The 24,116-nt window shown below is 41.2% G+C and overlaps 1 protein-coding gene across 5 annotated transcripts in view; it reads right to left on the reverse strand.

Moving 5' to 3' along the window:
* epb41l4a (erythrocyte membrane protein band 4.1 like 4A) overlaps positions 1-24,116 on the reverse strand; it is a 374,673-nt gene that overhangs the window by 168,468 nt on the left and 182,089 nt on the right. For all 5 annotated transcript variants that reach the window (XM_041186876.1, XM_041186875.1, XM_041186874.1 and 2 more), the window contains exon 8: positions 20,621-20,741. In XM_041186876.1, coding sequence (XP_041042810.1) covers positions 20,621-20,741 — 121 coding nt within the window. The remainder of the gene's footprint in view (positions 1-20,620; positions 20,742-24,116) is intronic.

The following is a 24,116-nucleotide window of genomic DNA, read 5'->3' on the forward strand; positions in this document are numbered from 1 at the left end:
CAGATCTGGATGGTGTAATCCGGTTTTAAGACAGGGACTATAGGTGCTGCCCACTCTTGAGGATTGAACCAGCTATATGACTCCCAGACTCTCTAAATGGTTCAATTCTGTGTCAACCTCCTCCCTCAGAGCATATGGCACTGGCCTTGCTTTAAAGAAATGAGGAGAGTTGACGTAGATCTTGGCCTGTAGGCTTTTCATTCTCCTCAGTTAGTCTCAAAAAACCTTGTCATATTTCCTTAGCAGTTCTGGCAGTCCTCCTAATCGCAGCTGGACAATTTCAGCCTAACTTAGTTTAATTTCTTTCAACCAATCATTACCTAGAGAGCTTGGCCCTTCACCTTCTACTACCATCACTGGGAGTTGTGTTGTTTGGTGCTTATAATAAACAGGTACAGTAGTAATACCCTTCAGTTGGATAGCTTCACTAGTATAAGTATAAGTATAAGCAATACCCTTCAGTTGGATAGCTTCACTAGTATAAGTATAAGTATAAGTAATACCCTTCAGTTGGATAGCTTCACGAGTATAAGTATAAGTATAAGTAATACCCTTCAGTTGGATAGCTTCACTAGTATAAGTATAAGTAATACCCTTCAGTTGGATAGCTTCACTAGTATAAGTATAAGTAATACCCTTCAGTTGGATAGCTTCACTAGTATAAGTATAAGTATAAGTAATACCCTTCAGTTGGATAGCTTCACTAGTATAAGTATAAGTATAAGTAATACCCTTCAGTTGGATAGCTTCACTAGTATAAGTATAAGTATAAGTATAAGTAATACCCTTCAGTTGGATAGCTTCACTAGTATAAGTATAAGTATAAGTAATACCCTTCAGTTGGATAGCGTCACTAGTATAAGTAATACCCTTCAGTTGGATAGCTTCACCAGTATAAGTATAAGTAATACCCTTCAGTTGGATAGCTTCACTAGTATAAGTATAAGTAATACCCTTCAGTTGGATAGCTTCACTAGTATAAGTATAAGTATAAGTAATACCCTTCAGTTGGATAGCTTCACTAGTATAAGTATAAGTATAAGTATAAGTAATACCCTTCAGTTGGATAGCTTCACTAGTATAAGTATAAGTATAAGTAATACCCTTCAGTTGGATAGCTTCACTAGTATAAGTATAAGTATAAGTAATACCCTTCAGTTGGATAGCTTCACTAGTATAAGTATAAGTATAAGCAATACCCTTCAGTTGGATAGCTTCACTAGTATAAGTATAAGTATAAGTAATACCCTTCAGTTGGATAGCTTCACGAGTATAAGTATAAGTATAAGTAATACCCTTCAGTTGGATAGCTTCACTAGTATAAGTATAAGTAATACCCTTCAGTTGGATAGCTTCACTAGTATAAGTATAAGTATAAGTAATACCCTTCAGTTGGATAGCTTCACTAGTATAAGTATAAGTATAAGTAATACCCTTCAGTTGGATAGCTTCACTAGTATAAGTATAAGTATAAGTAATACCCTTCAGTTGGATAGCTTCACTAGTATAAGTATAAGTATAAGTAATACCCTTCAGTTGGATAGCTTCACTAGTATAAGTATAAGTAATACCCTTCAGTTGGATAGCTTCACTAGTATAAGTATAAGTAATACCCTTCAGTTGGATAGCTTCACTAGTATAAGTATAAGTATAAGTAATACCCTTCAGTTGGATAGCTTCACTAGTATAAGTATAAGTATAAGTAATACCCTTCAGTTGGATAGCTTCACTAGTATAAGTATAAGTAATACCCTTCAGTTGGATAGCTTCACTAGTATAAGTATAAGTATAAGTAATACCCTTCAGTTGGATAGCTTCACTAGTATAAGTATAAGTATAAGTAATACCCTTCAGTTGGATAGCTTCACTAGTATAAGTATAAGTAATACCCTTCAGTTGGATAGCTTCACTAGTATAAGTATAAGTATAAGTAATACCCTTCAGTTGGATAGCTTCACTAGTATAAGTATAAGTATAAGTATAAGTAATACCCTTCAGTTGGATAGCTTCACTAGTATAAGTATAAGTATAAGTAATACCCTTCAGTTGGATAGCTTCACTAGTATAAGTATAAGTAATACCCTTCAGTTGGATAGCTTCACTAGTATAAGTATTCAATTTGGCTGAAGTCTGCTCCAAATTCAATTGTTGAGTCCCCTTGTTTACACATTTGAAGCTGTGTCTCCCACAACAGTGGTTGAAGTACCAGTGTCCACTTCCATCATTAAAGGTTTTCCATTTACCTGCAGAGTAACAGTAATTGTCTCTGGCTTCCCTACTTTAACATTAAGTAGGGAGTACATATCAGAATTGGTGGCTTCTGTCTCTTCCACATTATGTACTTCGATTAACTTAGTTTGCTGCTTGGGAGCCTGTCTCAATCTTGCTTTACGATGCTTCATTATGTGCCCTCTTTTATGGCAAAAATAGCACTTCACCTCTTTGAAACAGCAAGATCCAGGAGTAGGATTGCTTCCACATCGGTAACAATTCATTTTCAGATTTGCTGCTGAGCTGTTTCCTGTATTTATTTGAAATTTTCAGGTAGCAGGGACTATCTCCTGCTTTGTGGCAGAATCTCGGCTTTTCGCTCCACACCAGGCTGTCTGTTCCCACCCCAATTGGAAAATGGCGCCATTTTGTTCACCTTGTATAGCCTGCACGTCCCAATCAGCGTTTTCCATCATGAGTGCTATTTCCAATGCTTTTTTAAAATCGAGGTTCACTTCAGCTAATAATCGCCGTTGAATGGCATCATCTTGCACACCGCAGACCAAACAATCCCTGAGCATTTCGTTTATGCAGGGTTGTTGTTTCCTCTGGCTGGGGGGGTGGTCTAGGACAAGGGGTCACAATCTCAGGATATGGAGTAAGCCATTTAGGTCTGAGATGAGGAGAAACTTCTTCACTCAGAGGGTGGTGAACCTGTGGAATTCTCTACCACAGAGGGCTGTGGAGGTGAAGTCACTGAATATATTTAAGAAGGAAATAGATAGATTTCTAGACTCCAAAGGCATCAAGGGGTATGGGGAGAGGCGTTGCGATAGAGGATCAGCCATGATCATATAGAATGGCAGAGCAGGCTCGAAGGGCCGAATGACCTACTCCTGCTTCTATTTTCCTATGTATCTATGACACTAACCCTCTATGGATGGTTCAAATAGGCCCATCCTGCCAAAATATGGTGTATCTGGCGAGTACGTCTTCCTTTTCTTCTGTTTAAGCAAGATACCCATAGTCCCTGGGCAAGGGACAACGCCGGATCCAAGTTATCCTCATCGTTAGTTTGTTATGGATCTGAATTTCCAGACAGGTTTCTCATTAGAAACTTTATTTACAAGCTGCAGCAGCAGTTACATGCTTCCAAAAGCTCCACAACTAGAAGAAGAACTCTCCACTCTAAGGTTCCCCGCGCTAATTTGTTCACACTGTGATACTATGCAAGACAATAAGTCTTAAAGCTATAGTCACTACATTACTTAAAACTACAATTACTACACACTTCATCTCCACTCTCAAGTAAAGTACTGTAAGTGTGACAAATTTTACATTTTTCTTGTTTTAGTAAACAATCTCTCCAGTAAATTTCTCTTTAAATTTATTAAAAACATAGTTTTTATTGCCTTTGATCCTTTATACATGTAAATTTTTAGGATAAAAGCAAAATACTGTGGATGTTGGAAATCTGAAACAAAAACAAAACTAGCTGGAAAAACTCAGCAGGTCTGACAGCATCTGCGGAGAGGAATACAGTTAACATTTCAAGTCCGTATGACTCTTCATCAGAACTAAGGAAATAGAGAAATGAGGTGAAATATAAGCTGGTAAAGGGGGGTGGTACAGGTAGAGCTGGATAGAGGGCCAGTGATAGGTGGAGGCAAAGAAGAGATTGCCAAAGATGTCGTAGACAAAAGGTCAAAAGGGGTATTGACGATGGTGATATTAGCTAAGGAATGTGCTAATGGTGACATTAAGGGTAGCAAGCAGGACAAGCTAGTGGCGGACGGCCCTAGTGGGGGTGGGGGGAAGGGTTCAAAATGGGCTAAAAGGTGGAGATAAAAACAATAGATTGAAATAAATTTAAAATTAGGTGGGAAAAGAAAAATATATTTTTTAAAAATTATAAATTATTGGAAAAAGGGGGGGATCGGAAAGGGGGTGGGGATGGAGGAGAGAGTTCATGATCTGAAGTTGTTGAACTCAATATTCAGTCCGGAAAGCTGTAAAGTGCCTAGTCGGAAGATGAGGTGCTGTTCCTCCAGTTTGCGTTGAGCTTCACTGGAACATTGCAGCAGGCCAAGGACGGACATGTGGGCATGAGAGCAGGGTGGAGTGTTGAAATGGCAAGCGACAGGGGGGTCTGGGTCATGCTTGCGGACAGACTGAAGGTGTCCACAAAGCGGTCACCCAGTCTGTGTTTGGTCTCTTCAATGTAGAGGAGACCGCGTTGGGAACAGTGAATGCAGTAGACTAAATTGAGGGAAGTGCAAGTGAAATGCTGCTTCACTTGAAAGGAGTGTTTGGGCCCTTGGACAGTGAGGAGAGGGGAAGTAAAGGAGCAGGTGTTGCACCTTCTGCAGTTGCAGGATTTTAGGATGGCTGGAACTTATCTAATTGACTCCCATTGTAAAGCATGTTCGTCGTTCACAATTTTGTCATTTGTGAGGTTTTGCAGGAGTGTAATCCCTGCGAACTGCAGGACTTTACTGTATCTTAAATGAAAGGGGCTGGGAAGAGAATAACTGTGACTACTGCTGCATAAATAACCCGTGGCGTTAATTTAATGAGGACAAGTTACAACTGAATAGTCTATTGTCACTGAATATTTACATTCATAGGTGAAGCATGGTTACCAGGACAAAATACTGGACAGTTAGTGGCATGGAAAGAATGATATCACAGGATGAGTCAGTACTTCAAGGACAGTACGGGAGAAAACTGGGAGAAAGGGAATCATAGACTAGACTCATCCAGTTTTCAACTTTGGTCACAGCAGACTGCATTGAAACAACTTTCAGATTTCAAAGAATCTGGAATGTCTACATTCATTCTCCATGTACAAGTATTCATGACTACCTTAACAAGAAAAGAAAACAAAGCTTATTTTGTGCAATTTAAGAAGTTGGTTTAAGTTTACCAGAGCTAGAGCAGATAAGTAACCAATGGAAAAGGAATCTCAAATGTAAACCAGGTAACTCCCTTAAAAAATGAAATAATCTGCACCACTTTAGGACAGCTTCTCAGCTCTGCTATTCATTTATTGCAATACCAGTTACAAAGTCCATGATTACCAATTAGGGAAAAAATGCTCTCTTGCGGAAAAGGAGGGGGCCTTTTGTAATGATTCTACCTACTGCACCAGATACATCTTTCAGTAAAAATGCAATTGCCTGACTAAACTGCTTTTGCAAGAGATGAGAAAATAGAATCTTTCCAGGTGATTAACCTGGCAAGTAGTATTGCATTCCAACTCCTAAAGCAAAAGAATGGATGTTCAACCTATTATAATGAACATGTCTTACAATGTGATACAAATATCATGTTACCAATAATTATAGCTAACAAACTTTCTATTCACTCCAGATTAAGGGTCAGGAAACACATCTTATACCCGATTTATTTTGTAGTTCTAACTCTGACAGCAGCCCCAAGCTTGGTAATAAAATGGTAAAGTATATGATGCAGCAGTAGCACTGTCAAAAGTGGTGAACTCCACAAAATAATGGTGATATTGACCTACAATTGACAACAAGGCAAAGTTTGTTACACATGGAGACAGCGATGCTTTTGGCAAGACAGCTGAGCCATTCATGTTAAGGCTGGAGTCTAACAAAGAGTAGCTTATCTAGCTGCAGTTTTCAAGAAACACTTCAGACAGAAAATAAGATAATTATATAATACCTTGTGTCCAAAGTGCCATATAGCCAATGGGTTAGTTTTGAATAAATGCAATTTTAGATGTAGCATCATTTTTGACTATTGCAAAACATTTGGCAATGTTTATTACAACACAAACATTGTTGACGGTATTTCATGGTTTGATATCATAGTTATACAATAGACCTGATTTGGCCACAGGATAGTAATAAACCTTTGAGTGTGCTATATCCAACTGAATCTATCTCAATATCGTAAATATCTGAGATCTGGATGCGTTTTCTATATACCTGTTGTCAACATTTCCCATTTTGAATTCATATGTCTCACTTATAATTGAAATGGCTATGTAAATTGTCATAATTTAATTACATCCTTGCTCCAGTGATGCCACAGCAGCACCTCATATTTGCAGGTCCCAGCTCCCAAACCAATACTAGAGAGAAACATCTATGCTCCAACCAACTTTATTTAACTGCTTTCCAAGTTGCTGTAAACTTCGTTTCTTAACTATAAATTAAAGAATCATAGAATTTAGCACTGCTCTGTATTTCCTATCACTCAGCCAACCTTGTAAACATGCTGCTCCTTATTATTATTAATTTTACTGACAAGCCTGTTATGTGGCACTTTATTAAAAACCTTTTGGACATCTATTTACACCATGCCAACCACATTACCCTCATCAACCCTTCCTGTTACTTCATCAAAAGACTCAAGCAAATTAGTGAAACATGATTTGCCGTTATCAATTCTGTGTTGGCTTTCCTTAATTAATCCACATTTATCCAATTGATAGTTAATTTTGTCCCAGATTATCACTTCTAAAAGCTCTACCACCACTGAGGTTAAACTGACTGACCTGGAGTTGTTAGCTTTTTCTTTATACCCTCTTTTGAACAAATGATATATTGTAATATATTACAGGGATTGAATAAATATTTGTACATTCTGGACCAATTATCCCCAGTCACAAATCTCAGATTGCCATGAAATAACACTACTGGGGCTAAATTGGATAGCCTCTGAAAACAATTACAAGGTTCAGAATGTACAATTAGCTCACATCCATTGATTGAAATGCTAGCCAACTTCATGCTGCCTGCTCATTAGAATGATTTCCGCATGCAACCAGCACTAACCATATTGTTGATTGTCTGCAGGCACCAGCAGGAGGTTCAAAATCATTCCCAGGACCACTTAAGCTAGCCTGCACTTTTCAAAGGGAGGTGCATTGTGGCTGCAGCAGGTGCTGGGAATGAATCCACCCTGGGAACCAAAGAGGAATGGTATAACACAGAAGAAAACAGGTTCCAAAATATGTTGGACACTACACTGGAGGTCTTGGTGGAGAAGGAGAGATACCCTGTGTACAAAGGGGGAGCAGGAGGCCCACCTGACAAAGTCAAAAGACTGTTGGAGCAGATAGCTCTAGATCATTGAGAAAGCATTGCCTGGAGTCAAATCCTGAGGACCTGGATGCAGTACCAAAAGAACATTAGTGAGGTCACAAGTAGTCAAAGTCAGTAAATGCATCCTCAACAACTACAAGGGAAGCTGCAGTTTTGATGTGTTGACTTATGTATTCAATATGGCATGATGACATTTACAAATTTGGTTTGGAATGTTTATTTTGTTTCATTTTTATACTGTGGCCAAATGGACACTGTGATGCTTAGTGACAGAGGAAAGGCAAGATTGGGAATAATAATGGTGGCATTTTATTCAAGAAACATGTTCACAGCCCAAAGGCTGAATTGCAGTATGAGAGGATCACTAAGGGGTATGCGGGGAGACTACACCTGAGTGAGATGGAGACCAAGTGAGTAACGAATTAGGTTCACATGGGGATTTGGTACATAGGGGAAAGTGGTGTAATATATGTAGGAATTATTCTAAGTTAATTAAGAAGTTAATTAAATTAAGTTAACTAAGTAACAATGGTAGGACAGGTGTTATGTTGCAGCTGTGGAATATGGGGACTTTTGGATCCCAAGGCAATCCATGACAAACATGTCTGGAGAAAGTGTAAGTCCAGATTATTGATCTGGAAGCTGAACTGCAGGCACTGTGTAACATAAGGGAGGGGAGAAATAGCCGGACACTTCTCCAGAAGACAGTCACACTCCTTAGAATAGGGTCGTCTATTTTGGTCAGAGGTGAAGGACAGGAGGATGCGACTGTGAGTGAGGCAAGTAAAGGGAGCAAGCAGAGAGTACTTGGGGAGCCTCAAACTTTGCAATTGCCAATCAGATCTGTGGTGCTCACAACCTGTGTGGACAAAAGCAAGGTCTGCAAGGTGGATGAGCTAACTGGCCATGGCACCATGGTACAGAAAGCCAATTCAAGTGGGTGGAGCAAACAGGGATGAAGTAGTGGTAGGGGACAGTATAGTGGGGGGAGTGACTCTGTTCTCTGCAGCAAAGAGCGTGAATCCAGAAGGCAGCGTTGCCTGCGTGGTGCCAGGGTTCGGGATATCTGCTCAGGGCTAGAGAGGAACTTACAGTCGAAGGGAGAGGATCCGGTTGTCACGGTCCATGTAGGTACCAATGACTAAGATGGGGCAAGAAAGAGGTTCTGCATAGTCAGTATGAGGAGCCAGGTACCAAATCAAGAAGCAAAGCCTCAAAAGTTTTATTACGTGAGCCATGCGCAAATTGGCATAGGGCAAATAAAGAGATGAATGCACCAAATGTGTGGGAGAAGTGGGCTTAGTTTCATGGGGCACTGGCATCAGTACTGGGGAAAGTGGGGGTTGTACCATTGGGGCAGTCTATACTTGAGCTGTGTTGGGATCAGTGTTCGAGCGCATAACTAGGGAAGTAGACAGGACTTTAAATTAAACAAGGGGGTGCAGGATAAAGCTTGGTAGATGCAGCAGATCGAGGGGTAGAGTCAAGGCAGGAGACTAAAATAGTAATATGGGAAATGAGGGTCAGAGAATGGAAGGAAGGGACAGAGAGTAAAAACCTTATAATACACCAGCAGTCAAGACTAGATATGACAAAGGTAACAAAAAGACAAAACTAAAGACTCTGTACCTGAATGCACATAATATTCATGAAGTAAATGAAAAAATAGCATACAGTTAAGCAAATAAAAATAATCTGATAGCCATGACAGGGATGGCAAGGATTGGGTCCTGAATATTGAGAGGTATATGACCTTCAAGTAGAGTAGGAAGCTAAGTAAGGGTGGAGGGGGAGCATGTTAATCAAGGATGGCATTTGTGCAATAGTTAGAGATGACATTGGTTTAGGAGATCAGGATGTAGAATCGGTTTGGGTGGAGATGAGGAATAGTAGAGGAAAGAAGTGACTAGTGCAAGTGGTCTACAGGCCTCCAAACCAAACAGTAACCACAATGTAGAACAAAGTATACAGGAAGAAACATTGGGTGCTTGTGGTAAAGGGGCAGCAATAATCATGGGTGACTTTAATTTACATATAAACTGGAAAAATCAGATTGCAATAATAGCCTGGATGAGGAGTTCATAGAATGTTTTCAAGATAGTTACTTCGAGCAGCACATTCTGGAGCCAGCCAGAGAGCAGGTTATATTAGATTTGATATTGTGTAATGTGACAGGATTAATTAATGACCTCAGAGTAAAGACACCCTGAGGTAGCAGTGACCACAATATGATTGAATTTTACATCCAGTTTGAAAGGGAGAAGAGTGGGTCTAAGACTAGTATTGTAAACTTTAAGAAGGGCAACTATGTGGGCATGAAAGCTGAACTAGCTGAAGTGAACTGTGATACTAGGCCAGAGGATAGATCATTAGAGAAGCAGTGGCATTTAAGGAAATATTTCAGAATACTCAGAATAAGTATATTCCCACTATAAAGAAAAATTCTAAGGGAAGGAGCCTCCATCCTTGGTTAACTAAAGAAGTTAAGGAAAGCATCAAACTTAAGGAAAAAACACATAATTGTGCAATTGCAACCATCGCCCCATGATGTTCAATGGCATTACCATCACTGAATCCCCCACTATCAACATCCTGGGGGTTACCATTGACCAGAAATTGAACTGGACTAGCCATATAAATACTGTGGCTATAACAGCAGGTCAGAGGCTAGGAATCCTGCAACGAGTAACTCACCTCCTGACTCCCCAGAGTCTGTCTACCATCTACATGGCACAAGTCAGGAGTGTGATGGAATACTCCCCACTTGCCTGGATGAGTGCAGCTCCCACAACACTCAAGGAGCTTGACACCATCCAGCACAAAGCAGCACACTTGGACTGGCACCACATCCACAAACATTCACTCCCTCCACCACCGACACACAGTAGCAGCAGTGTGTACCATCTACAAGATGCACTGCAGGAATTCACCAAGGCTTCTTAGGCAGCACCTTCCAAATCCACAGCTACTACCACCTAGAAGGACAGGCAAATAGATGGGAACACCACCACCTGAAGGTTCCCCTCCAAGTCACTCACCATCCTGACTTGGAAATATCTCGCCGTTCCTTCACTGTCGCTGGGTCAAAATCCTGGAACTCCCTACACCACATGGACTGCAGCGGTTCAAGAAGGCAGCTCACCACCACCTTCTGAAGGGCAACTAGGATGGGCAATAAATGCTGGCCCAGCCAGCGAAGCTCACATCCCGTGAATGAATTTTAAAAAAAGATGGGTTACAGGTAATATGATTGGTCAGAATAGAAAGAATGGCAGAGAATGATTAAAAGGTTAATCAAGAGAAAAAAATTAGAGTATGAGAGGAAGCTAGCTAGAAATGTAAAAACAGATAGCAAGAGTTTCTACAGCAATTTAAAAAGGAAAAGAACAAGTAAAGTGAGCGTTGGTCCTCTAGTGAGAGAATGTGGAGTTAGTAGTAGATAAGGAGGAAATGACAGATGATATGAACAAATATTTTGCTTCTGTCTTCACCGTAGAAGATATAAAAAGCATTCCAGTAATAGCTGTAAATTAGGGGGTGGAAGGGAGAGAGGGGAGCGGTACTGAGCAAACTGATGGAGCTGTGGGCTGACAAGTCTCCAGGTCTTAAAAGAGGTGGCTAATGAGGTAGTAGATACGTTGGTACTAATTTCTCTATTCAAGAAGGGAGACAGAAAACTATAGGCCAGTTAGCTTGACATCTGTCGTGGGGAAGTGTTATAATCAATCATTAAGGAGGTTATAACTGGGAACTTAGAAAAACTCAAGGTAATCGGGAAGAGTCAGCATGGTTTTGTGAAAGGGAAATCATGTTTAACCAATTTATTGGAGTTCTGTGAAGTAGTAACATGCACTGTGGATAAAGGGGAGCCTGTAGACTTGGATTTCCAGAAGGCATTTGATAAGGAGCCACACCAAGGGTTATTGCAGAAATTAAAAGTTCAGGGTGTAGCGGGTAACATATTAGCATGGATAGAAGATTGGCTGGCTGGCAGAAAAGTGTGTGTGCATAAATGGGTCTTTTACTGTTTGGCAGGATGTGACGAGTGGAGTTCTGCAAGGGTCTGTGCTGGGTCCTCAACTTTTTACAATTTACATCAATGACTTAAATGGGGCAAGCAAAAGCATGGTAGCTAAATTTGCAGACGACACAAAGGTAGGTAGGAAAGTATGTTGTAGAGAGAACATGAAGAGGTTGCAGACAGATATTAATAGGTTGAGTGAGTGGACAAGAAAATCTGGCAGATGGAGTATAATGTGGGAAAACTTGAAGTCATTCACTTTGGCAGGAAGAATAAAAAAGCAGAGTATTACTGAAATGGAGAACGGCTGCAGAACTCTGAGATGCAGAGGGGTCTAGGTGTTCTAGTGCAAGAGTCACAAAAAGTTAATATGCAGGTACAGCAAGTAATTAAGAAGGCTAACGGAATGCTATCCTTTATTACGAGAGGAATTGAACATAAAAGTAAGGATGTTATGCTTCAGTTATGCAGGGCATTGGTGAGACCACGTCTTAAATACTGTGTGCTGTTTAGGTTTCATTTAAGGAAGGATTGTTTTTTTATTTATCCAAGGGATGTGGGCTTCACTGGCAAGGCCAGCATTTATTGCCCATCCCTAACTGCCCTTGAGAAAGTGTGGTAAGCTGCCTTCTTGAACCACTGCAGTCTATGTAGTGTAGATACACCCACAGTGCTGTTAGGGAGGGAGTTCCAGAATTTTGACCCAGCGACAGTAAAGGAATGGTGATATATTTCCAAGTCAGGATGGTGCATGGCTGGGGGGGGGATCTTCCAGGTGGTGGTGTTCCCATGTATCTGTTGCCTTTGTCCTTCTAGAAGGTAGTGGTCATGGATTTGGAAGGAGCTGTCTAAGGAGTTTTGGTGAGTTGCTGCGTTGGAGGCTTACTAGATTGATACCTGGAATGAACAGGTTGTGTTGTGACAAAAGGTTGTACAGACGAGGCTTGATTCCACTGGAGTTTAGAACAGTTGAGTGATGACTTGATTGAAGTATATAAGACCCTGAACAGTCTTGACAAGGTGGACATGGAAAGGATGTTTTCTCTGGTGGGTGAGTCCCGAATTAGAGGGCCCTGTTTTAAAATTAGGGGTCATCCTTTTAGGGTGAGGAGAATTTTTTCTGTCAGAGGGTTGTGCAACTTTGTAACTCTCTGCCTCAGAAGGTAGAGGCAGGGTCATTGTATATTTTTAAGGCTGACGTAGATAGATTCTTGTTAGGCAAGGGAATTAAAGTTAATCGGGGAGGGTGGGGGGAATGTGGAATTCAAAACACAAACAGATCAGATTATTAAATAATGGCGAAGGCTCAAGGGCTGAATGGCCTACTTCTATTCCTTGTTCGCTTGTTCGTATTTACATTGAAAAATTCATATATAGACTAAGCAATCAGGTTCAAAGCACACAAATATGTAACAATCATGTAGATTGGCGTTCGGGTGTGATCAATGGGCCCAGGAGCGGCCAGGGAACAGACTGTCACCTGCGATCGACCTTCGACCATGATTTCACGCTGGTTGGCCAATTAGCGGCTCAGCCAGCATGAAACGCACGCTGAAATGCTCAGTACTGCTGGGGTGGGAGCAAGAGCAGGGTGGGCGCTGACGTCAGTACAGGCACGGGGATCGCTGAATGAAAGCTCCCTGAAGGCAGAGGCTGCCTCAGGGAGATGAAGAATTTAAAGCCAATAAATAAAGATGTTAAAACCTAGAAAAAATGTCCACGCATCAGAGTCAGTCACCTGAGCATACAGATGATGAAAATTCTCTCCACACATTTTTATTTTTTAAAATGTAATAACGGATCATGAAAAATCGGGGACAATTGGAACTTTAATGGGCTTAATTGACTTAATTGTAGGCAGGCACGCTTCCAACTTTTGCACGCACCTGCCGACCGAAATATTGAGCAAGCACATGATGACAACGGGATGTTCGCCTGACATCATCATGCGCTATTTAACGTTCGAGCAGGTCGGGTGTGTGCCCAAATGCCAAGCTAAAAATTCTGCCCATAGAAATTCAGCAGGTAACAGGGAAGTGGCGGATGGGATATTAAAGGAAGGGTAATGTTCAATTACAATTATTTTAAAGTTACAAACCAATGCAACATACTTGCATTACAGGCACTGAAGTTGGTGAATGAGAAATGGCAGTGACACAATAGGTACAGCAGTCAAATTAGCTCTTTGAGGACAGCCCAGGTCAGAAAGCAGCTGCAAGAAGGGCAAATCAAATGTGTCACCAATGATTTTATAGGTTCCCAGTCATGGAGCCACATTAATTCAGTTTTGTAACTAACAGTATAAGTAAATTGTGTACATCACTGCAATATGGAAAATCAAAACTGTTGTGTGTTTTGCATAGTGCTATGAATATATATATATTTAAGTTACACAAGTTAATCTCTCAGTTAAAACCAAGTGCTGTCTTCAGGTCAAACAGCGTTAGATGAGGAAGTAATAACTGAACTAACACAGAGAAAACAGAAAGGTAGAGGGGACAGGGATGAAAGAAACAAGAACCATAGAATCATAGAATGGTCAGTGCACAGGAGACCATTCAGCCCATTCTGCCTGTACCAGCTCTCTGCAAGAGCAATTTCTACTGCCCTCCCCTTTTCCCATAGCCCTGCATTTTTTTCTCTTCAAATTATTATCCAATTGCCCTTTGAAAGCCATGATGAGGAGGGGGAAAGGGGACAGTCAAAGGGGTAAATGGATAGAGGAATGGAGGGAACGAGGGGATGATAGAAACTTTCTTAGGGGAGTGAAGGAAAAATACCTCAAGAAAAGGTGCAGATTGAAAAATGCCTTTACAGGACCAGGGCAGAGGGCACGGCGGGAGTGGAATGGGGTAAACATTATCTGGATCGGGTTGGGTTGATGCTTTGATTTTCCAAAAAATTGAATCCTCAACTTTTCAACAAATGAGGAATCGTTTCTTTCCAAAGAAGAGGTTCTGATGCTTTATGTTTGAACAGGTCCTGATCATTTTACTGAACAAAACTTATTTTTTCTCAGTTTGATTTTGAGATAAGGCATTATGGTGCCACTAACATCAGTAAAACTTAAAATTAAAAACTCTTAACACGGCATCAGTGCAGATGCAGATGGTATTGCATCACAGGTTGTGATCCACCATCTGTTTTTAATATATAGCAGTTATCTACATACTGGGATAAACCATCGAGCATGCTCCGCCATGCAATAAGATCATGCCTGATCAGACCTTGCCCTCAACTTAACTTTCCTGATTCCATAACCCTTGAATCCCTTATACTTCAAAAATCTGTCACTCATAGCCTTGAATGTATTCAATGAGTCACTCTCCACAGCTCTCTGGAGTAGAGAATCACAAAGATTCTCAACCCTCTGAGAAAGCAAATTCTCTCTCATTTCTATCTTAAACATGAGATCCCTTATTCTGAAATTGTGCCCCCAATTCTAAATTCTCCCACAAGGGGAAATCACCCTCTCAGCTTCTACCCTATCAAGTCCCCTCAGAATATTATATGCCTCAGCAAGATCACCTCTCATTCTTCAAAACTCCAGCGAGTATAGCCCAACCTACTCAATCTTTCTTCATAAAACAACTCCTTAATTACAGGAATCAACCTAGTGAACCTTCTCTGAACTGCTTCAAATGAAAGTATATCCCTCCATAAATAAGGCGATCAAAACTATATGCAGTACTCCAGGAATGGTCTCTCCAACACCCTGTACAATTGTAGCATGACTTCCCAACTTTTATACACCACCTCTTTGCAATAAAGAAAAATGTTCTATTTGTCTTCCTAATTACTTGCTGCACCTGCATGCTAACTTTTTGTGATTCAAGTACCAGATCCATTTGTGTAGCAGCATTTTATAGTCTCTCTCCATTTAAATAACATTTTGTTTTTCTATTCTTCCTACCAAAGTAGATAATTTCACATTTTCCCATATTATCCTCCTTCTGCCAAATTTCTTTCAATTCACTTAATCTACCTATATCCATTTGAAGACTTTGCGGCCTTCTCATAACTTGCTTTCCCACCTATCTTTGTACTGTCAGCAAGTGTGGCTACAGTCCACTCAGTCCCTTCATCCAAGTCATTAACATTGATTCCAATTAGATGATGCCCCAGCACTGACCCATCCTGAAAGTGACCCAAGCTGGATTTTATGGGGTGCCGTGTTCGCCACCCCCACCCCCCGACTAAAACATTGGTTGGGAGCCTGGCCATGGGAAAGCTGGCTGCCCCGCAGCCATTTCATGCTTTATGGGGCATTAATTTGCTCAATATAAGACTTCCCCCCTCATCTGGAGAGGAAGTCCCACCTTGGAGAACAACGGGCCAATCCGATTGGTTGGCAGGTCTGTGCTCCCAGCAGTGCAGGTTCGAGGAATGGCCACTGTTGGTTCTACAGCCATTCTCTGAAGAAGAGGGCGCGATAGAGGCCAGACTGAAGGTAAATCCGGGGTATCGGCAGGGCCTGGATGGCAGGTCCAGTGGAGGGTGGAAGGCTGGTTGGAGAGGCTGGCGTGTAGGGTTAAAGGGGGCGTATAACCTTGGGGGAGTGCCTCCAATGGGCAGAGAGGGTCCCCCAAAGGTGCTGTTCTCTACCCAGGCACTCCCCATCCCACCCCGTCCAATACCAGCCCGCCCAGTAAAAGCTGCTGGGCTACCCATTTGGTCAGGGTGGGATGAGGCACTTAAGTGGCTATTAATTGGTCACTTAAGGGTCTCAAAAGGCCCAAGGGCAGGTGGGCCACCCAATATCCCCATCACCCCTGTGAAAATGGGAAACAGTTCAGGGTGGGTGGGAAGGCGGTGGGCAGGCCACGCGCTACATTTTATGAGCACCCCACACTCCTTCAAATACGTTGGTAAAGAGCGTAAAATCCAGTTCTGTTTTCTGTTAGTTAGCCAATCTTTGATCCATGCTAATATATGGCTCCCAACACCAGGAGATCTCACCTTATTCAGTAACCTTTTATGTGGCACCTTATCAAATGCCCTTTGGAAATCCAAATACACTACATCTACCAGTTCTCCTTTATTCATCCTGTTTGTTAACCTCTCAAAGAACCTTAGTAAATTTGTGAAACATGATCTCCTTGTCAAAAAATTATGTTGACTCTGCTTGATTGTATTGTGATTTTCTAAATGTCCTGCTACCTTAATAATGTATTCCAATATTTTCCCAATGCTAGGTGTTAGGCTAACTTGCATATAATTTCCTTCTTTCTGTCTCTCTTCTTTCCTGACCTTGGGTGTGATATTTGCAGTTTTCCAAGCTACTGGGACCTTTCCCGAATTTAGTGAATTTTGGAAGATTATTACCAATGCATCCACTATCTCTGCAGCCACTTCGTTTAACATCCTAGGATGCAGGCCATTCGGTCCAGGGGACTTGTCATTCTTTAGTTCCATGAGTTTGCCTAGAATTTTTTCCCTAGTGATAATGATTGCTTTAAGTTCCTCTCTCCCTTTGCCTTCTGATTTTCTACTATTGTTGGATTGCTTTTAACATCAATGAAGACAGATACAAAATATTTGTTCAAAGTTTCTTCCATTCCCTTGTTGCCCATTATTAATTCCTCAGTCTCACCCTTTAAGGGACCAACATTTAATATTAGCTCCTCTCTTCCTTCTTACATACTTACAGAAGTGCTTACTGTCTGATTTTATATTTCTTGCTAGTTTACAGTCAATTTCTAATTTCTGTCCTTTGCTGGTTTCTCACATTTCCCCAATCTTCTGACCTATCACTTAATTTTACAACATTGTACTGCCTGCATTACAATTTGATACCATCCTTAATTTCCTCAGTTAGTGACAGATGGTTCATCCATCTTGTGGTGTCTTTCTTTCTCAATGGGATATATCTTTGTTGAAAGTTAAGAAATATCTCCTTAAATGTCTGCCACTGCTTATCTACTGCCTCAGCTTTGAACCTATTTTCCCAGTCCACTTTAGCTAACTCTGTTTTCCTACCTTCATAATTGTCTTTATTTTAAGACACCAGTTTCAGACCAAGTTACTCACCCACAAACAGAATATGAAATTCTATCATGTTATGATTACTCTCCCTCGAGGATCCTTAATATGAAATCATGAAATAATCCTATTTCATTATGCATTACCAAATCCAAAATAGCATGTTCCCTGGTTAGTTCCTCAATGTGTTGGTCTAAGAAACAATCCTGAATACACTCTATGAACATGTGCTCAAGGCTACCTATGCCAATTTGAGTTGTCCAATCTACATGAAGATTAAAGTCAGCCACGATTATTGCAGTGCCTTTCTTATAAGCCCCTATTATTTCTTGATTTATACTCTGCCCTACAGTGTAGCTACTTTTAGGGGCCTATAATCTACTCCCACCAGTGACTTCTTTCCCTTTCCATTTCTCATCCCTACTCAAACTGATTTTAATCTTGAACTTCTGGGCCAAGATCATTTCTCACTACTGTACTGATCTCATGCATTATTTTCAGATCTGGGGCCTTAAACACAAAATCTAAGCTGACATTTCAGTGCTACACTGTCAGAGTGCCACCTTTCAAATGATACATTAAATCAATGTCCTGTCTATCCTCTCAGGTGAATGCAAAAGACCCCAAGTGCAATACATATTCTTCAATCAACATCACTAAAAACAGATTATCTTGTTATTATATCATTGTTGCTTGTGGGACCTTGCTGAATGCAAATTCATTGCTACTTTCCCCTAAGTTACAATAGTGACTACACTTCAAAAACTACTTCATTTGATGCTTTTGGGCATGCTCAGGTAGTGAATGGTGCTTTATGAATGCAGGTATTTTCTTTCTAGGTTTAGAATACATATACATCCAGGGTGAATGCTTAACTTTCCTTTAATTTGCTCTTCAATTCTTACACTTATGGACCCAACCATGTCACAAATTCTATTACACCCTGTTTTCCTACCTTCGTAATTGGAGCCACCCAAAGTCTAAGTGCTGCAGTGGATACTCAGACAGATGTCATTATGGCTGTGCAAAGGGGCTTGCAGGGTATCATAGCAATCTGTCCTCCAACAAGTTACTAGGATTGTTGAGATACTACCCTCGAGGTGTGGCAATGACTGCATGGAGCAGTCCTCTCTCATTGTCACTCCACCATTGTGCTTGCTGTTGCTTCTCAGCCAGTCAAACAAGACTGTTGATACCCATGCAGAAGTGGTGCAGTCTGAAGTTGGGCCTACTAGGCCCACAGCTGTTCAAGGCTGTCCTCCAAGGACATATGTAACTCCTCCACTGAAAGTCAGCAGCCTTTCACCAGCCATGCTGTAACAATACATAGGAGCATTAAGGTAGGAAAATGCACAAAGAAAACAGGCAGTAAGGGGTGATTAGTTGACTTTTGTATGTGAAATGTCATGATTTTATTGATAAATTTGGGAGCCTGGAGCACTCGCAAAGCCCCGAGCTGACTTCATCTATTTCTCTCTGCCCAGAGGGAATGAAATGTAAAAGCAAAATATTGCTGATGCTGGAAATCTGAAATAAAAGCAAAAAATGCTGGAAAGACTCAGCAGGTCTGGCAGCATCTGTGCAGTGAGAAACAGAGTTAACGTTTTGAGTCCTTAAGACTCTCCTTCAGAGCTTTTCATTTCAGGAATGAAACGTAGTTCGCTCTCATTGAGTAGAGAGCCTCAGTGACTCCCCTTACCCAACAGTGGGTGGCAAGCTCAGAAGAATGGATTTCTTGAATGTCCTGCAAGTCTCTTTAAGTAGAGTTCCTGACTGGCAAGCTGGAGGCCTTTCAGGCAGGAAGCCTCCTCACAGGGAGTGAGACAGTTCATGGAGGGGGGCCCAATCATGGGGAAAAGGCTTGGATCATGGGATAGGAGATCTAATGGTGATCCACGGAAGTCAATCATGTGAGAGGGTCCAATGGTGGTCAGGGGCAAGCAGACAGATCACAAGGGTGGAGCAGGGTGCACTTTACTGGGGTGACTTGTTGTGTAAGGTGGAAGCAGTCCTATTCATCGTCACCCAGACACACTGCTGTAAAGGCAGTTACCTCATGGATTCAGGCCTGCTAAACTTCTTTAAGCTGCTAAAGCCTTGTCCATCCGTGGTTAAGAATTATTATTAAATTTAAGAGACATAGTCTCATTATAACATTTAACTGAACAACCCACTTCCCGCAGGCGGGTTGGTCATCTGCCCCTTGTATCCATTATAGCCAGAAGTGGACAGGTTCAAGATGGCCTGATTCAGTTCCAAATATTTTGCATTTTAACGTCTGACACAACCATAACTCTTCCATTTTAGGAAGTTAAGATTCAGCCCATTGTTTCTCGCTGAGGTTCAGGTAGAAGGATGGCTCCTTTAACACCCTGGGCAGATATTCTCCTGCTAAGAGCCTTTCTGTCCACCTCCATATTCCAGCAGCTTGTTCTGTTCTGCGTGGCCTCTTGTCCAAAGCATGTTGATTTCAAGGGAATAGCTACTGGCACATGCATGCCAAAGAGAAAACAGGGTTGTGTAGAAGCCTTGAAATCAGCAAAATATCCTTCACACCTGCCATACCACTACCTCTGGCTTTTGCAACTTGAAAGAACTAAACGCTTGTAGAATCTTAGCAACGGCCCAAAGAAATCAAACAATTGCTGACCCCTTTAAATATCACTGGTCGCACAAATCAGTGCTGCACGCAAATGCATGGCGTTATGATCTACCTGCTCTACATCCTTCCGACAAACGTTCACTGCTTGCTTGCTAAAGCCCTCACCAATAAGGTATCGAGTTTCATCTGGGCCACAAGGGTACATGAGCTGTTGACACCACCTCGAAGTTCTTAAGAGCACTCCAAGTGCCCAACAATGGCAAACGATTCCAATTTCTCACCCCACATCTTTGAATGAAACTGAAAGTGAACTCATGACTTGTGGCATTCCAGCACAGTATGCTACATACTTAGTAAATTTTGTACGCCAGTAGCTAACATAATTACCACGGCATGTGAGATCAGGTTATGTTTTATTTCTGCAAGGAATGTTGTTTGTGTAGAGGGAGTAGATTCTTTGGGCTGTTTCCTTCCATGTGAAGCACTCAGGAACTGCCTTGCATACTACATGTTAGAAGTTAATTGTATTTCAACAGTCTGCCAGAGCAGAGGTTTCCAGTATTAAAATTCTTCAGGTCAATAATATAAACTACCTCACTTAGTATTAACATTTTAGTATTAGCATTTTTTTCTAGCTAGTTTCAGAAACATCCTGTATACATCATAAAATTAACTAATACTTCATGAAGCCTGATTTGTTTACCGAGAAAAACAGAATGTCCTTACGTTAATGCTTTATGAAATTGTTCTATTGCTTCTTCAAGGTCCTCCTTCTGATCAGGAACAAAACGATATTCAGATACGTAACCCGCTGTGTGTTTATAAGGATCATAGTCTCCAAGTTCAGCTGAATAGAGAGAAAATAATAAATCAATCATATTTTTGCATTCACATTTACAACCAATTTAATGAATTGGTTTTACTGTAATACCTAGCACTGTGGGATTCATTGCACATTTATATGCACAGGTATATGAACAATGGGCACTGCACCTTAACCTAGGGGTTTCCAAATTATAAACATGAAGACATTTATCTCCTAATGTTATAACATTAAGACTCTATTAGCAATGCAAGTAAATGGAATTTTTCTCTAAATGCTTAAATTAAGATGTTGATTAATGGTGTCGTGCTCATTGGAAAGGTTGTTGACATATAGCGAATCTGTCATTTCTGTTAATTTTCATTCATCTTGCAGTAATACTGTTTCTTTCTTATTCCTGTCAAATGTGCAGTTCAATTGTGCCTTAAAAATATTTTGTGGACCTCGAAGAAAGCTGCCCATGAAGATCTAGCTATCTCTATGACATGGATTTCTCCTTTCCCCATACCAGGTTGAATCTGCCAGCAAGTCAAGGGCATCTCCAGGTGTCCAGCAACAGTGACATCATCAAGCAGGGTAAGCAGCCAATCACATTGAGGTATTTTCGGACAGCAGACCAAGAAGTAAATCTTGCGAGTTAAAGGGGTAACTCTTTCGAGTACAAACATGTTTCCATCTGTTCCTATTCAGATGAAGTTACATTGTTTCATAGTTTGCCATTGTGACATTTGAACTCTTGATCTTGGGGTTACAAGCCCAGTACCATAACCACTTGGCTATTTAGGCCAAGCCTAGACCAAGAAGTAAAGTGCACTAATTATCCTTCACTTTCAATTAAATTTTACAGGGAGCTAAATAAATGATTGTGGCATTAAGCATCCCAGTCTTGGAATTACTTGGAACTAAGGTAGAAGCATAAACAAACATAAAAAACATTTTTTTTTATCCTAATGGAGAAATTAAACATATCACAAATATTAAAAACAAAAACAGAATTACCTGGAAAAACTCAGCAGGTCTGGCAGCATCGGCGGAGAAGAAAAGAGTTGACGTTTCGAGTCCTCATGACCCTTCGACAGAACTTGAGTTCGAGTTTGCTTGATGCTGCCAGAGCTGCTGAGTTTTTCCAGGTAATTCTGTTTTTGTTTTGGATTTCCAGCATCCGCAGTTTTTTTGTTTTTGTTTTTATCACAAATATTAAGTTAGTTTTCCAGGATGGATAGGTTTTTCAGATGTAACTATGAACTTAATACATCGTTAAAATCCTAGTTACATCTCATTCAACAAAGTATAACTTTTCAAGCAGATTTTTTAATAGTGAGATGAATAGGATAAAAGGGCAAATTCTCATCAGTTCAGTGATTCCCACTTGATTGCAGAGTCGGGGGGGACTTCAACAGCACATCAAGGACAGCAACTTCTGGATCTCTGCATTTAACTGCAGAATCCAGGAGTCACTCATTTTGAGAGATGTGATGATGGTGAATGCAATCACTTTCACTGTCATTACTACCATGAAATCCTAGCCATTATTTAAGGTCCCTGCCTCACTGCAGCAAGTGTAGGGATATAGATCAGAACTCAGGAATGCTATGGCAATTATCAATTCTTCCCTGCTTTGAAGAAGTCTTGTTTTCCAAATTCATTTTCCAAACATTCTGCTGTAAAATGTAAACTAAAAAACAATTGTTTGACAATTCAATGAAGGGGAAAACGTCAGTCATATGTCAGTCAGAAATATCGAATAGGGTTTGCCACTTTTGTATTTACCAGTGCACAAGTTCAGTCAGTCAGCCACTTGGAGCCGGCCTGTGCTGAGTTCAAGAGGAGAGTGAGAAGAAATGAATAGTGACATCACAGCAAAACCCAAAATTCATTGGATGGTAAGAACAGGGACTGTCTTTAAATTGCTGTAAATTAGAAAAACGCATATTTTTAAAGAAGTAGCTACACTTGGATTTAAGTGAGAAACACCAGGAATAAGGGAAAGTCAGGGCCAGTATATTAAGTAATATAAGTAAAGCAAAGTAAAATAAAGTTAAGACATGGCAGGGCAGCTTGGTCGAGTGGAATGTCTGTCCTGTAATATGTGGGAAGTAATAGGCACTACCAGTGCCCTAGGCAAGCACATGTGCAGGAAATGCTGCCAGCTACAGAACCTTGAGCTCCGGGTTTCGGAACTCAAGCAGCAGCTGGAGTCACTGTGGCAAATCCGCGAGCTATGTGGATAGCGCATTCAGAGAGGTGGTTGTACCGCAGCTTAGGAGCCTGGTGGCACAAAGGGAATGGGTGACCGCCAGGCAGTCCAAGAAAATGAGGCAGGTAGTGCAGGTGGTCCCACTCACAAATCAGTTTTCCGTTTTGGAAGCTGTTGAGGGTGCTGGTTCCTTAGAGGAATGTAGTCAGAACCAAGTTTGTGGCACAATGAGCAGCTCAGCTGTACAGGAGGGGAGGAAGAACAATAGTGATTGGAGGTTCATTATTTAGGGGAACAGACAGTCATTTCCGAGGCCGTAGACGTGATTCCAGGATGGTATGTTGCCTCCCTGGTGCCAAGTTCAAGAATCACTGAGCGGCTGCAGGGCATTCTTCTGGGGGAGGGTGATCAGCCAGAGGTTGTGGTCCACATTAGTAACAATGACTGACATAGGAAAGGGGATGTGGTCCTGTGATCAGAATTTACGGAGCGAGGTCGCAAATTAGCAAGCAGGACCTCAAATGTAGTAATCTCCCAATTACACCTAGTGCCACGTGCAATTGAGTACAGAAATACAGGATAGGGCAGATGAATGCACGGCTGGAAAGATGGTGCAGAGGGGATGACTTTAGATTCCTGGGACAGGTTCTGGGGAAGATGGCACCTGTACAAGCTGGACAGGTTGCACCTGAACAGCGCTGGGACTGAGTCTCTTGCGGGGTATTTTGCTAGTGCTGTTGGGAGAGTTTTAAAACTAACTCGGCAGGGGTGTGAGAACCAGGAGAGAATGTTAGAGAGGGATACCAGGGTGCACAAAATATTGGGAGAGACAGATAGCACTAGTATAGAGAATGGTAAGTTACTAGGTGGAGTCGGAGTAAGAAAGAAAGTCATGAAGCCTACTGTGCATATATGTGAATGCATGGACTATAGTAAATAAGATTGGGGACCAAGAGATTGATTAAGAGGGGAAAAGTAGAGCATGAGAGTAAACTTGCAAGGGACATAAAAGCAGACTGCAAAAGCTACAAGTGTGTAAAAAGAAAAAGATTAGTGAAGACAAATGTAGGCCCCTTACAGTCCGAAATAGGGGAATTTATAGTGGAGAACAAAGAAATGGCAGGGCAGTTAAACAACCACTTTAGTTCTGTCTTCATGGAGGAAAACACAAATAACTTCCCTGAAATACTAGGGAACCAAGG

The sequence above is a fragment of the Carcharodon carcharias genome, chromosome 4, assembly GCF_017639515.1.
Source record: "Carcharodon carcharias isolate sCarCar2 chromosome 4, sCarCar2.pri, whole genome shotgun sequence".
NCBI classification, from domain to species: Eukaryota; Metazoa; Chordata; class Chondrichthyes; order Lamniformes; family Lamnidae; genus Carcharodon; species Carcharodon carcharias.